The sequence below is a fragment of the Aspergillus udagawae genome (assembly GCF_001078395.1).
Source record: "Aspergillus udagawae IFM 46973 DNA, scaffold_8, whole genome shotgun sequence".
NCBI classification, from domain to species: domain Eukaryota; kingdom Fungi; phylum Ascomycota; class Eurotiomycetes; order Eurotiales; family Aspergillaceae; genus Aspergillus; species Aspergillus udagawae.
Genome location: NW_025091271.1, coordinates 48,300 through 61,009, shown reverse-complemented (window position 1 = coordinate 61,009; position 12,710 = coordinate 48,300). Strand labels below are relative to the sequence as shown.

The window sequence follows — 12,710 nt, the reverse complement described above, 5'->3', positions numbered from 1 at the left end:
AGAAAGCAAAACTACGTTGCCATCAAAGCTCCCCTCCCAGTAAGCAATCTTTCTGGAATACCAGCAGACCATCCCTAAAAGAAATGCGTGTACCAAAAGGTCCAAAACTACGAAGGATACCCAGGCAATAGCCAAAACCCTTCAGGTGGGCTTTTCTAGTCCCTCAAATTAAATGAGTCGCATGGTGGCGACCACAGTGGCTATGACAGCCGTAATAGCTGAGCTGCACAGAAAACCTTCAGATGCCTGTACTAAACCACTGCTGGTCGGATGAAATTCAGAGAAGGTTAAGGCGGCAACAGTAAACCCACTAATAAGTGCTGCAAGCACCACGAACATGCTGCAGGAACGCTAGATACATTGAAAGACAAGGAACGCTCTGATATCAAGTTATTTACCCCATCATAACAACAGCATACTCTGGAAATGTCTTCGATGATTATAAGGTTATGGAGAGCCACGGTTCCGCAGGTGGACTGATCCATATGACGAAACGTTGCAAATGTGTTCTAGTTTTAAATAGCAAGGTTAGCGATCTGATCGTCTAGTTTGGGCTTGCACAGGTCAACGACTACTGATATGGGGACCGATGAGAATATTTACTTGTCGAGGAAAGGAATGGATGACAATAATATCACGTTTACTAGCCTTTTGGACGAGTGTTTACGTGCCATTTATGGACAAGTGTCGAGCAAGAGGGGTCTGCGCGCTAGTCATGTAGTGTAGCCCGGACCCCCGCCAACACAACAAATCCCCCTGTCAAGCAGCTGTTGCTCAACGAACGGGAACTTGGGACAGCGGAATCTACATTGTGAGAATAGGAGCAGTCGGCGCCCAGTGCGCATATTGCAGTCCTACTTTCCCTTTGGTAGGCTTGCCGTTGTGATCGTTAGGGTTCAACACCACCCGCAGTGGAGGCAGTGTGGCTTATCCCAGCGATTGTTCACATCAGTGTCGATTCAGGTATAGGACATTGCAAGAGCTTGGCACAATGGTTAGTCGGTCTTGGCTTCGTATTGATCATTTTTCCTCCAACAAATGGCTATATTCCTTTCCCATACCGCACTAGAATACGAGTTTCTCTGCTAAGGCCTTGGCGAAAAGATGTCCACCGTTGTCCTTGTTAAAATCCGCTTAAATGTCCTACTCCTCGCCCGAAGTGCTTTGTGATCATCATATCAAGTCCGTTGAAGTGTCATGCTACTGTCAAGACTGCTTAGTTGTATCTTTCTGCTGAATGTTCCGGCTACGGTTGTTGCCAGAAGAGGCAATGGTGACAGCGAAGACTCAAGCGACGCTTCTGGTGATAGCAGCTCCAGCTCAGGGTCCAGTTCGTCCACATTAAGCGATAGCTGCGGTCCCAGACATCATACGTTATATAGCTATGACCTTGTTCCTGGAAATGCTTATAACTGGACCACAAACGCCGGGGGTCTAAAAGGAAGGAATCCGACTACATACGACGGGTCCTACTTTCAGGGCGAGGCATTCCTAGGCTACACCATCACCGGCGGGACAAGATGCCCTAACGCCACCGGCTCGGTTCGTATGCTGGGATATGCGTGGATTGGACCGCAGACGCCGTACCCCAAAGGTCCTGAAAACCCGATAATCATTGGGTTCAAAGCGTGGGAGTCCGACAAACCATTGGAGAACATCACTTTTTCCTACGACTATCTCGACGACTCGCCATACTGTCCTAGGCCGCCTGATCTCACCAAACTCACGACTACCAGAGGATGGACGGACTGGGAGGCTCGCACCTATCGTGCGGGTGATATCGTCCGCATTAGTCTTTTGCCTGACCAGGCGCGTGCAGGTGCAGTCTTATTTAATGGAAGCACGATCCCGAATTTGGACCCAGCACCAGCCTATGAGGATGGGAATATTCTCTTACCTGCGTCATCTTGCGACTCTGACGAACGACTGTCCGTGGGGTGGCCTGAGCGGACGATCGTTACTGGGTCAGTCACCAACGAAACCTTGACCATAAGTATTGTTGGTGCAGGAGCCACTAAGACGGCGTATAAGTACTACAAAGGCAAAGAGGACGATATCCATGTCACGTTCAATGTGACCTTCTCTGGCACCTTTGACAGCACCAACTCAACCCGGAGGGTGGCTGTTCAGCAAGATTCTCAGCCCATGCTCTTCTGGGTTGATAATAGCAGTTGTATGCTTGGTCCGGATGGACGGTTGATGAAGCTGATGTGGCTGGCTTGGACTGCTTTGTTCTTTTGTCTATAGTTTTGCACTAGTATCCTTATGACTTCCGATTATACTTGATTTCATCCAGACATTGGAATACATGCTACCTCAAAGTCCGCTTCAACTGACTCTTTCAGCCACGTCGGGCCATTGCTTATCTTTGCAAAGCTCTCCCCTATGATCATTTCAAGCTTTGCTCCTTCTGTTTGCTTACATTTGCAGCATCAACCTGCAACATTACCTGGTTGTCCAGCTCTTTGGATACCGTATCCACCCGCCAATTCCCGTCAAGGACGTGAGAAATGATTCTGGGACTGGTAATGGGTATATCAAGCTATACCTAGTATATATTGAAGTACGCTGTACTTCTCAAACCCTACTAACAAAACATACTAACACTAAGCCAGGAACATGTTATGATGTTAGGGCATGCTAAACTTCAGGGGAATATATTTCTAAGTATTAATACTAGTTATAAATTTTCATTCACTTACCCCCCACTATAGGGTATGTAAGTTAACTATTTGAGGGCTAGTAATAAATATTTTCTTATAATGAATAAGACTCTACCTATAAAACTAAAGATCTATCTAGAGAAAGAAGAAATAATAAACTAGGGTATTTATACTATATTCTAGGAACTACTACCCCCTATCTACTAATTATTTATATATATTAGTTAATAAGTAAAGCCCTAAGGCTAATAATACTAAGAGGAAAAAAGAAAAAGATTAGTAGTCTATAAAGACTAAGTTAACAGTATTGCCATTCTCCTGTGCGTACAGTGCGCTTTGAATTGCTTGATTAGTCTTTAGCTTTACCTAGGTTTCTACTCTTCAGATCCCTTCAAAACAGTCTGTCGGTGTTCCTTTCGCGACAGCACTATTAGAGTTGCATAACTGACCCGCAAAAATCACACCTAACCCTCACTGAACTCGCAGCAGTGCGGGGTTGGTTCCTAGCCTAGGGAATCGCACCGTTTCCATGGGGTGGAACCATTTTAGGTTCAGTTAAAACCACTGGTTATGGATTTTGTGGTTTTTTGAGTTAGGTGAACCCGCCCAACCTGTTAAATGTATTTACAGAAGCATTATAAGTTAAAAAAACAGACTAAGTTAACCAAGGTATAGTACTTGGTCAGTTATATAGTACTCAGTTGGTACTCGGTCGGTTGCATAGTACTTGGTTATCCGTGACCAGCCCACCCACACCGCTTCCCGCTGTGGGTGAGCCACACCGTAGTTTCCAACCACGCCGCAATTTCCAATTCCAATAGTCATACTATCTTAAAGCTATTCCAACCACCCAACATGCTAAAAGCCCCTAAATTTGATGAATCTCGCATGCTTGAAGCCTGCAAAGCTGCCAAAGCTGAAAAAAAGCTAAATATCTCAAAGATTGCGCGTGAATATGGCGTTCCTCATCAGACACTACAAAACCGCGTCAAAACTGCCACGCAGGCTCGTACGGCTCAAAAACCAGTTAATAAAGTCCTTGAGGGGTATCAGGAGGAGGCCCTAATACACTAGATAGCCTCTATGTGTGATGTGAATATGCCAGTGACTCCTAGGCTTCTAGAAGCATGGGCAAATCGGGCACTTTTACGCGCTGGTAAGCCTGACCAGTGGGTTAGTAAGATGTGGGCATATCGCTTTAAGAAACGACTCCCAGAACACCTTAATCTAGGCCCAGTGATGCAAAAGATGAAGGAATCAAAGCGTATCCGGGCTAAAGATGCAGGGTTATTAGGGAACTGGTATAATCAGCTTGCAAACATGGTTAAAAAGGATACACCAGCGTGGTTGGTATATAACTTTGATGAATGTAGCTTCCAGCCTGGTGAAGGCAGATCTAGGAAGGTAATTAGTTTAAGAAGTGTCCCTGATCTTGCTAAATCTAAAAGAGGAGAGAATATCACAGCTATTAAATATGTAGCTGTAGATGGTTAGCAGATGGATCCATAGTTTATCTTTAGAGGTAAGCTACTACCCTTTTAAACTATTCTTTTCTAACCTTTCTTACTTCCTAAAGATAACGGTATCTTCATGGAGTGTTAGTTTAATAAGAGTAAGGCCTTACTACTAAATATAATAATAGCTACTCAATCTAATGGCTAGATATCAGATGAAATAGCTATTTAATGGCTTCAAAGCTTTATCAAAGCGACAAATGAGCGTACAAAGAGGGGAGAGAAATAGATACTTATATATAATAGTTATGGCTCCCATCTTACCCTTAAATTCTTGTAAATGTGTAAAGATAATGGCATTATAGCCTTTAGATTCCTTCCTCATATAACACATCTTTGCCAGCCACTAGATGGCAAGCCATTCTTAAGCTATAAGCAACACTTCCGATGTATGAACAATAAGCTATCTTACTGGGCTGGTGAGCTAGTAGGGAAGTCAGAATTCTTACATATGATTAGACCTGTATGGGAGAAAGCCTTCAATCAGTGGATTATCTGTGAGGCCTTCAAAGATCATGGTATCTGGCCTGTTAATGGTAGTAAGATAGTTGATAATCTTGCTATCCAGGCATGGGAATAAATCCTAGATATCTATATATCTGATCTCTGTAATACTACTCCCTCTACACCCTCTCCACTACTATCTTCATCTAGTGTTGATATCTCACCTCCAATAACAATTCAGGCCCTTAAGAAGAATCAGGCAAAGCTATCTAAGCATGCAGATCTTCTTATACTAAAGCTACAGCGGAATCTTCAATGGATATTTAAACATCAATAAATTGCCGCTGAGCACCTGGCTATGGCGAATGATTCAATTAGTTAAATTAGGGCCGCGCAAGCCCCCCTACGGCGCCAATATACTAAGCGACATGTTAAGCCACTTAGTTAGGACGGTATACTAAGGGCACGAGATGCAAATCAATCAATTGCTTTAAGAAAGGCTAAAGATGCTGCTGTGGAGAAGAGATAATTACAAAAGTAGTAGAAGGTGCATGGTAATAAGCTACTACTAATGCCTACACAGGAGAGTAATATATTAATTAAAGCAGCAAGAGTAGCTGAAGCAAATAGTGATCTTTTTTTTATAGATAGCCAGCCAATGCTTTGCGAATAGCTTCAAATACCATGAAATTGGAAATTGCGGCGTGGTTGGAAACTATGGTGTGGCTCACCCACAGCAGGAAGCGGTGTGGGTTGGCTGGTCACGGATAGTTGCATAGTTCTCAGGCGTATTCTAAGGTAAATTAAATCTATTAAAGGAGTTAAATCTATTAAAGGAGTATATCCTTTCTTAATCTAACTATAGTTAGATTTGGTATATTTAGATCATATTAATAGGAATGATAGGGTTGATATTATATATAGTGGTGACTATTGTGCATGAATGCACACGATGTTTATATATATTTTTATATATTTTATTATATTTCTAGCTGTAAACTATAAACTCCCCTAATATAGCTTAAATCTATTACTTCTTAGGTTAAGATAAAACCCCTACATCTCAACTCTTATATAAATATATTTTTGAATTAATGATATTCTACTTGCACATAGACGTTCATATTTTCATATTTGAATAGTAACAATCAACCTTCCTCTGAATCACGATAGATTGAAATATTTTCGGAACTCCCACGGGCCTTAACTGAACGCAAGAGTGAGTAATGTCCAAGGGCTCCTTTTGAAAGAACCTGGATTATCCAAGTTGTTAAGTCCAAAAAAGGTCCCCGGTTCGCTTTCACTGAGACAAATTGGACACTGGCAAGTGTCGTTTAACTGGTTACAGCCCTATTTCAGCCACGGCTCGGGCGACAGTGTCAATGACAATTGCCCCGACAGCCTCCGAAAATGGCGGAGCCATCATGGAAAAGTGGTCTGCTAGCGTCAATGTCGCCCATAGTCCTCATGCCAGGAGCCATGACTCACCTCCATCTACCGTATGTACCTCAATGTGATCCCCCAAAAGCGTCTCCCACCCGTTCGTCCCAAACTGCAGTCGCTTTCCGTAGAACCATGAGTTAAAATACCGTTCAAACTCCTGCAGGCTCATCTCCTCCAAACGTTTGCCAATATCTACGCCTGGACGGTTCATGGCGGCAATGGGTGCGTCATCTCTATTATCGAGACCAAGTCTCGCCCACACGACAGCAATGTGCCGAGGTTGCCGATCTTTGGGGAAGGCAGGCGCGTCGTATCGCGACAACGCGCGGCAGGTCGCTAGAAGATGCGTCCTCTCCTTCATCGTCAGATCCTCCGGTAGCTCGCGGGCACGATTGATTCCCTCGAACGTGCCGAGTTTATCAACAAAGTCTTCGGTGACGATGGAAGTGGGAATGAGGGAGGGCGCGCGCATGTCAAGGATAATGAGGGAAGAAATGGTCTCTCCCTGCATTGTAAGGCGGTGCGCGACCTCGTACGCGTACATAGAGCCTGCTGACCATCCGCCGATCAGATACGGTCCTCGGGGTTGGATGCGTCGGATGGTGCGGAGAAAGATGGTAGCCATCTCTTGGATGGAGAGGTCGAAGTTCTCGGGGCAGTCGACAAAGGGAGACTCGAGCGCGTAGATGCGCCGGCCGGCGGGGAGGGCTTTGAGGTGAATGTAGGACTCGACCGTACCGGAGCCGTCCGTTGTGAAGAATAACGGGGCGGCGCGCGAGCGGGACTGGCCTTGGATCAGGACTGCGCGGGACACAGCGTTGTCAATCTTCTGCTGCCGGTAGAAGTTGGCCTCTGTTGGGTTCGTGTTCACCGCTGGAATGACCGGAGACTGGCTCAGTGGCAGCTCTTTTGGAGTCGGTTCCTGCATTTCTAATGGTCCGTCCAGGGCCTCCTGGGCGGCGGCTACTGTCCGGTGATCGGTAAAGAAGGCGGCCGGCAGCTCGATCTGGTTCTCGTGTTGAAATGCGGCCGTGATTTTAATGCTAAGCATCGAGTCCATACCAATGGACTCAAAGGTGGTTGTGGGTGTAAGGTCGCGAGCTTCCAGGCCAAGCTCATGGGCTACCAATGCAAAGAGCTGCTGGCTAGGCGCTGGGCCCGTTTTGCTACGGGCGTTGTCACGCAATTCCTTGGATCGCTTCTTGGGGATGGTATGCTCATGCGCTAGCTCAGACAAATCCGCCACCGGTTGCGAACTGGCCAGCTCCTTCTCCACGGCCGCTGGAGTGGGGAAATTAGTGAAGAACGCCGCTGGCAATTCCACCCCTGTGGCCTTTTGGAAATCAGCCAGGATGGCGATGCTCATCTGGGAGTCGACGCCCATGTCCGAGAATGTTGTAGTCATGCCCGTGGACCCTTTTAATTCGGCAACGCTGATGCCGCTTCGTGTCGCCACCACTTCGAGGAGCTCCGCCGCGAGGTTAACTGCGTCTGAAAAGCTGCTTTGGGACACCGTCGGGGATACTGATGAAGCGGGCGTGGATATTCCTGAAGAATTACTAGAGTCCTGTGCTGGTATCAAGTGTGCTTGTGAGCTGCGTTTAGCACTCATAATGGGACGCGGTTTGGCTTGCAGCGCGCGAGTACTCCCTGTCAGCAAGGCAAAAAAGTCACGATCGAGTTTCTTGAAGCTGATATCAGTGCAGAGCGCCACAAGATGGTCTTCATTATCAATGACATAGACATCGCACAGGCTGGTTCCGGTTTTGGCAACCTGCTGTCGAATCGTGGCGTACGCCCTGTATGGTTCGTTTGACGAGAGATTGCCGAGGACACGGATTGAACCGATGTTATTGGCAATGTGAACGTCGTTTTTGGGCTTTTTCACGTCCGCGTTAAGCAAGAATCCAGCAACATGAACCATGGCGTCCACAGCGAACGGGTTGCAGGCAAAGTTGCCCAACTTCCCGGCTGGCGTTGGTGAGAGCATGAAGGACGCATCACGAAAATCGGCTGCCACTGTGGCCTCCTCCACTGCATGGTAGGGTGCCGAGTAATCAACAATCTCGGAGAAGATTTTGTAGAATAGCCGGCGATCCATTGCGTGGACTTCTCTTGGCCTGACTGCGTCGTGCAGACTCTGAACGCGCGCCTTTACCAATGGCTGCATCCGGGACCATGTCTGCATGTGCGGCGTGGCTAATTGGGACAGCCGAACCACGCAGGACCCGTACTCCACGGACGGTGCCTCCCGGGCCAAGAACCGGACGCTGACGATATCTTTGGACTCGTCAAGGACCGATTCCACCTCAACGCGCGGTACATCGGGATCTGAGTTGCGAAGAACCAGAGGAGATTGCATGCGCAGGTCGGCTAGTTCGTAGGTGGTTAGCGACGCTTGTGGAGCAGCGCCGTTGCGGCTCTCTCTTGCGAGGTATGACGCCGCTGTGTATGCCATGTCAATAAAGATGCTGGCTGGACAGATGGCCACACCATCCACGACGTGGCCGCCGATGGCCTTTGCAAGCTGCGGGTCGGTCAGGTCCACCGCAAAGGTCCCAAGCAGCCGGCTTTCTTCCTTCCGCAGTTGCAGGACCGAATGCAAGGATGTAGACGAAAGTCGTGAATCCTCTCGACCGGCAACGTCAGGAACACCTTGAGATTTGTTGGTTTTATACGAGTGCCAAAAGCTCTTCATGTCGAACGCATACGTCGGCAACCCAGACAGCAAGCGTAGGTTGTCAAGATGATCCTTATGGAACTCTGTCCAATCGACAGGAAGCTGTGCCCGATATGCAGCGGCCAGACACTCCGAAACAGACTCCCAGTCGTTGCGCCCGCGGCGTAGACTAGGATAAGCATTCACGCTCACCCGCTCAAGGCAAGCTGTCATCAGAGCAACACAGGTGGGGTGGGGCCCAATCTCGACAACAAAGGACTGCTCCTGGATGAGACCTGCCGCTTCGCAGGCACGTACAGCATCTCTAAATACGACTGGCTCACGCGTGTGCCGTCGCATGTACTGCGCGTTGAAGATGTCAACCTCGCCCGGCTGTACAACCCGGCCGAGCAGTGTCGATGCCACAGCGACTGTGGGCGGACGGAAGGATACCCTGGCTGCGCTAGTCTCAAGATCATCGAGCACAGGGTCCATGTATTGAGTGTGGAATGCATGCGGCACGCGCAGGCGAGTCGTAGCCACCTTGCCATTGCTCTCGTCCGACTTGAGGTAATTCTCAAATGCCTCGATGGCAGTGATCGGACCGCCGACGACAGTACTAGATGGGCCGTTGACACAGCAGACTTCGCATCCGGCTGTTGCTGCGGAATCCCGCAACCGCCATTGGATGGTGCGCACTGGAAGACCGACTGCCAGCATTCCCGACTCAGCTGGGGTGCATCGGGAGAAGATGAGCGTCGCACGCTCGTGGGCCAGGGCCAGAGCTTCAGCGACAGATAACACACCAGCGACGCAGAGCGCTGCGTACTCACCCAGACTATGTCCGATCAGCAGCGTGGGACGGAGTCCCAGTGACTGCCAATACTGAGCGAGGGCGATCTCGAGCGCGACGGTAGCTACCTGCATATCACGCTCACTAGGCACAGCATCCGGGGAAGAGGATCCGTGAATCGCATCGAGGAACTGGCAGTCCAGACCTTGCGCCCTGCAGAGCGTCTGGTATGAGTTGAGAAGGGCCCGGAAGGTGGGTGAGGTGCGGTACAATGTGCCACCCATGCCTACGTACTGGCTGCCCTGGCCCGTGAAAGTAAAGACCACCGACGATGCCGGCATCGGCTGTGCTGACTTGTCATTCGCTACTGCCGGGCGTTCCAGTTGACGGAGGAGCTCCGCTGTGGAGTTTGCTACGTGCGCTTCTCTGTGAACATGATGCATGCGGCGCGCAGTGGTGGTATAAGCCAGGTCGGATAGTCGTGTCTCAGGATATTGTGTGAGATACTGCTGTAGGCGGCTCTTATTTGCCTCCAGTGCTCTTTCCGTGCGGCCGGACGTGGCCACAACGTGAAACTGCCGATCGTCCGCCGCTGGGGGCGCAGGCAGGGCGAAGGATGGGGGGTCGTGGATGACCATGCTCACATTGCCCCCCGCAGCGTCGAAATTGTTGACAAAGACGTAGCGAGGAGTCATCCCATTGGGAGGCAATGACTGGCCGTTCGCGAGCTGGATCTCACTCCCTAACAGGGGAACTAGATGCGGGTTCAGCGTAAAAGGCTGGTCTGGTTGCGGGGGAATGGAGTTCCGTTGGAGGATCAGGATTCCCTTTATGAGCGATACCACCCCTGCTGCAGCCTCGCTATGCCCGATAGCCGCCTTGACCGCGCCGGCGATAAGAGGCTGGCGGCGACGAGGTCCCTCTTTGGACGCAAAGACGCTTCGCACGGCATGCATCTCCACACGGTCACCTGCCTGCGTTCCAGTGCCGTGCATTTCAATGACGTTGACGTCATGCGGGTGCACAGCCGCCTGTCGGAGCACGCGACGGTACAGAGCCGCTTGTGCTTCCTCGCCCGGGTACGTGATAGACCCCTCGCCAGCGTTACAGTTGCGAGACGCGCCAGCGATGACGGCTAGGACGTTGTCCTTGTTCCGGATGGCATCGGACAGACGTTTAAGCACGACAACAGCGACGCCCTCGCCACGACAGTATCCGTCAGCGCGATCAGAGTAAGTCTTGCAAGCACCCGTGGGCGATAGAAAGCCGCCCTGACTCAGACCGGCGAACCATTCGGGTGCTGTCAGCAGCGTGCCGCCACCAACAACCGCCGCATCGTATTTACCTGCCGTGAGGGCGTCGCGGGCAAGGCAGAGGGCGGTGGCGCTCGAGGAACACCCGGTATCAATAGCGTAGAAACCGCCTGCCCACTGGAAGTAATGCGACAGGCGGCCGGGCGCGAAGCCGCGGTTGACACCTGGCAGGAAGTGTGTATCAATGCCCTGCTGTTCATTGATCGTCTTCCAGTCGTCCGTTGTCTGGCCAAAGTAAGTGGCGATCCGCGGCGGCGACTGCTTGTGCTCCGCAGCGCTGGCAGCCGCGTAGCCGGCCATCTCCAATGCTTCGTATGTGGTCATGAGCAGCATGCGTTGCACAGGATCCATTTGCAAGGCTTCGCGCGGCGAGATATTGAACAGACGGTGGTCAAAGTCGCCTGGCCTTTTGATGAAGCACCCGTGGCGTGCGAGCAGAGCGTTGTGCTTGGAGCGAGACGGGTCGTAAAAATCTTCCACGGAGAACCGCGAGGAGGGAATTTCCCGATGCGTGGTTTTCGCTGTTTCCAGGAGGCCCCAGAACTCGTCCAGCGTGTCGCTCTCAGGGAAGCGTCCAGACATGCCAACCACAGCGATTGCGTCTGGCGGGATGCTGTCGACGCTGCTGCCAAAGGGCATTGGGCAAGACGGGAATTCGGCGAGAGAGACAGTTTGTCCATGTTGTAGGAGGATGTTCCGCATGGTAGATGCATCCCAAGTTGAACCAACCGTTGTCAAGACCACCTCATCTTTGGTAGAGGCCTCAATAGCGACCGCCAAGGCGCTAAATGTCCTCTCGACATGCATGGGCTTGTGTGCGATCTCGACTACGACTCGGCGCAACAGCTCTGCCAGGGTGCTGGCAGGAAGTGGGCCGGTAGAAGAGTGGGCAGAGTATAGAGGCCTCTTCACTTGGTATAATTCGAGGACCCCCGAGACACCAACTACCTGGTCGACGTCGAGGGGTGGCAGATGTGAGCCGTACATCGGACACCGGCAGAGCGTATCCGGCTTTGTGGCCACTGAAGCGAGGTCGAGCCCCTGCGCCAGTGTGTCCAAGGTGGAAGGTGGTCCGAACAAGACCACACTCCCAGGTAAGACCTGACCAACATACGCCTGGTGGAGTGGTCCTAGCGTGCTATTGACATTTTCCAGTTGCTGCTCTAGCCCCCTCAGGCTGCAGCCGGGGACGGCACGGGCCCATATGCCGTTTGAGTCTTGGATAGCCCTCCCCGTCCGCTCTAAGGCGACGGCTAGACGGACGGCGATCCCTATGCCTTGCAACCCTAGAGCTATTATAGCGTCGGTGCTGGTCACCGTGGCAGCAATGGAGGCCGCGATCAATCCAATACCAAATCCAACAGGGAGCACCACATCACCGGTTGTACCCGACAGGATGGTCGAATTGTCCTCTGCAAGGCTATGGGAGACATGCGTCAGCGCTTTTTTTCAAATCTTTGTTATAAGTACTTACATTAGCAATTGGCCCATCTGAATTGTGGTGAAGAGTACGATTTCAGCGACCACACTTGGATGTTCTTGCTTAGCGAATCGCTCCGCGAGGTCCACAAGATCCTCGAATGAACCAACCCTTGCACGTTCGCGGCTGTCCAGGCTGTTAACTTGTTCGCAGACCACAGCCGAAGCTGCAGAAAGAAAGGTGCGGAGCTGAGAACGTGTTTTGGATCGCACATTCATATCATACATTGCACCTAGGAGGTCTGTATGCTCATGAGGGAAAGCGAAAATATGCGTGCTCGACATCTTGAAGGAAGTAGGAAGTATTTGGTTTGGGAGTGTGCAAAGACGGTCCTGCTGACTGACGTTTTGGAGAGACCAGAAGATTGGAAGACTGCCGATATACCGAGTTTATATAGCCCT

At 50.4% G+C, this 12,710-nt stretch overlaps 2 protein-coding genes across 2 annotated transcripts; one reads left to right on the top strand and one right to left on the bottom strand.

The window, feature by feature from the left end:
* Positions 1-1,197: 1,197 nt before the first annotated feature.
* Positions 1,198-2,247, top strand: Aud_009529 (uncharacterized protein; the record flags this gene model as incomplete). The annotated part of the gene is made up of 1 exon (XM_043294381.1): positions 1,198-2,247. One exon carries the CDS (start codon positions 1,198-1,200, stop codon positions 2,245-2,247), a length of 1,050 nt encoding a protein of 349 aa, XP_043150316.1.
* Positions 2,248-5,963: 3,716 nt separating this feature from the next.
* On the bottom strand, positions 5,964-12,593 carry Aud_009528 (polyketide synthase pks13; the record flags this gene model as incomplete). Its single annotated transcript, XM_043294380.1, has 3 exons — positions 5,964-6,058; positions 6,110-12,249; positions 12,304-12,593. The coding sequence occupies 3 exons, from the start codon at positions 12,591-12,593 to the stop codon at positions 5,964-5,966; spliced, it is 6,525 nt and encodes a 2,174-aa protein (XP_043150315.1).
* Positions 12,594-12,710: the final 117 nt, after the last annotated feature.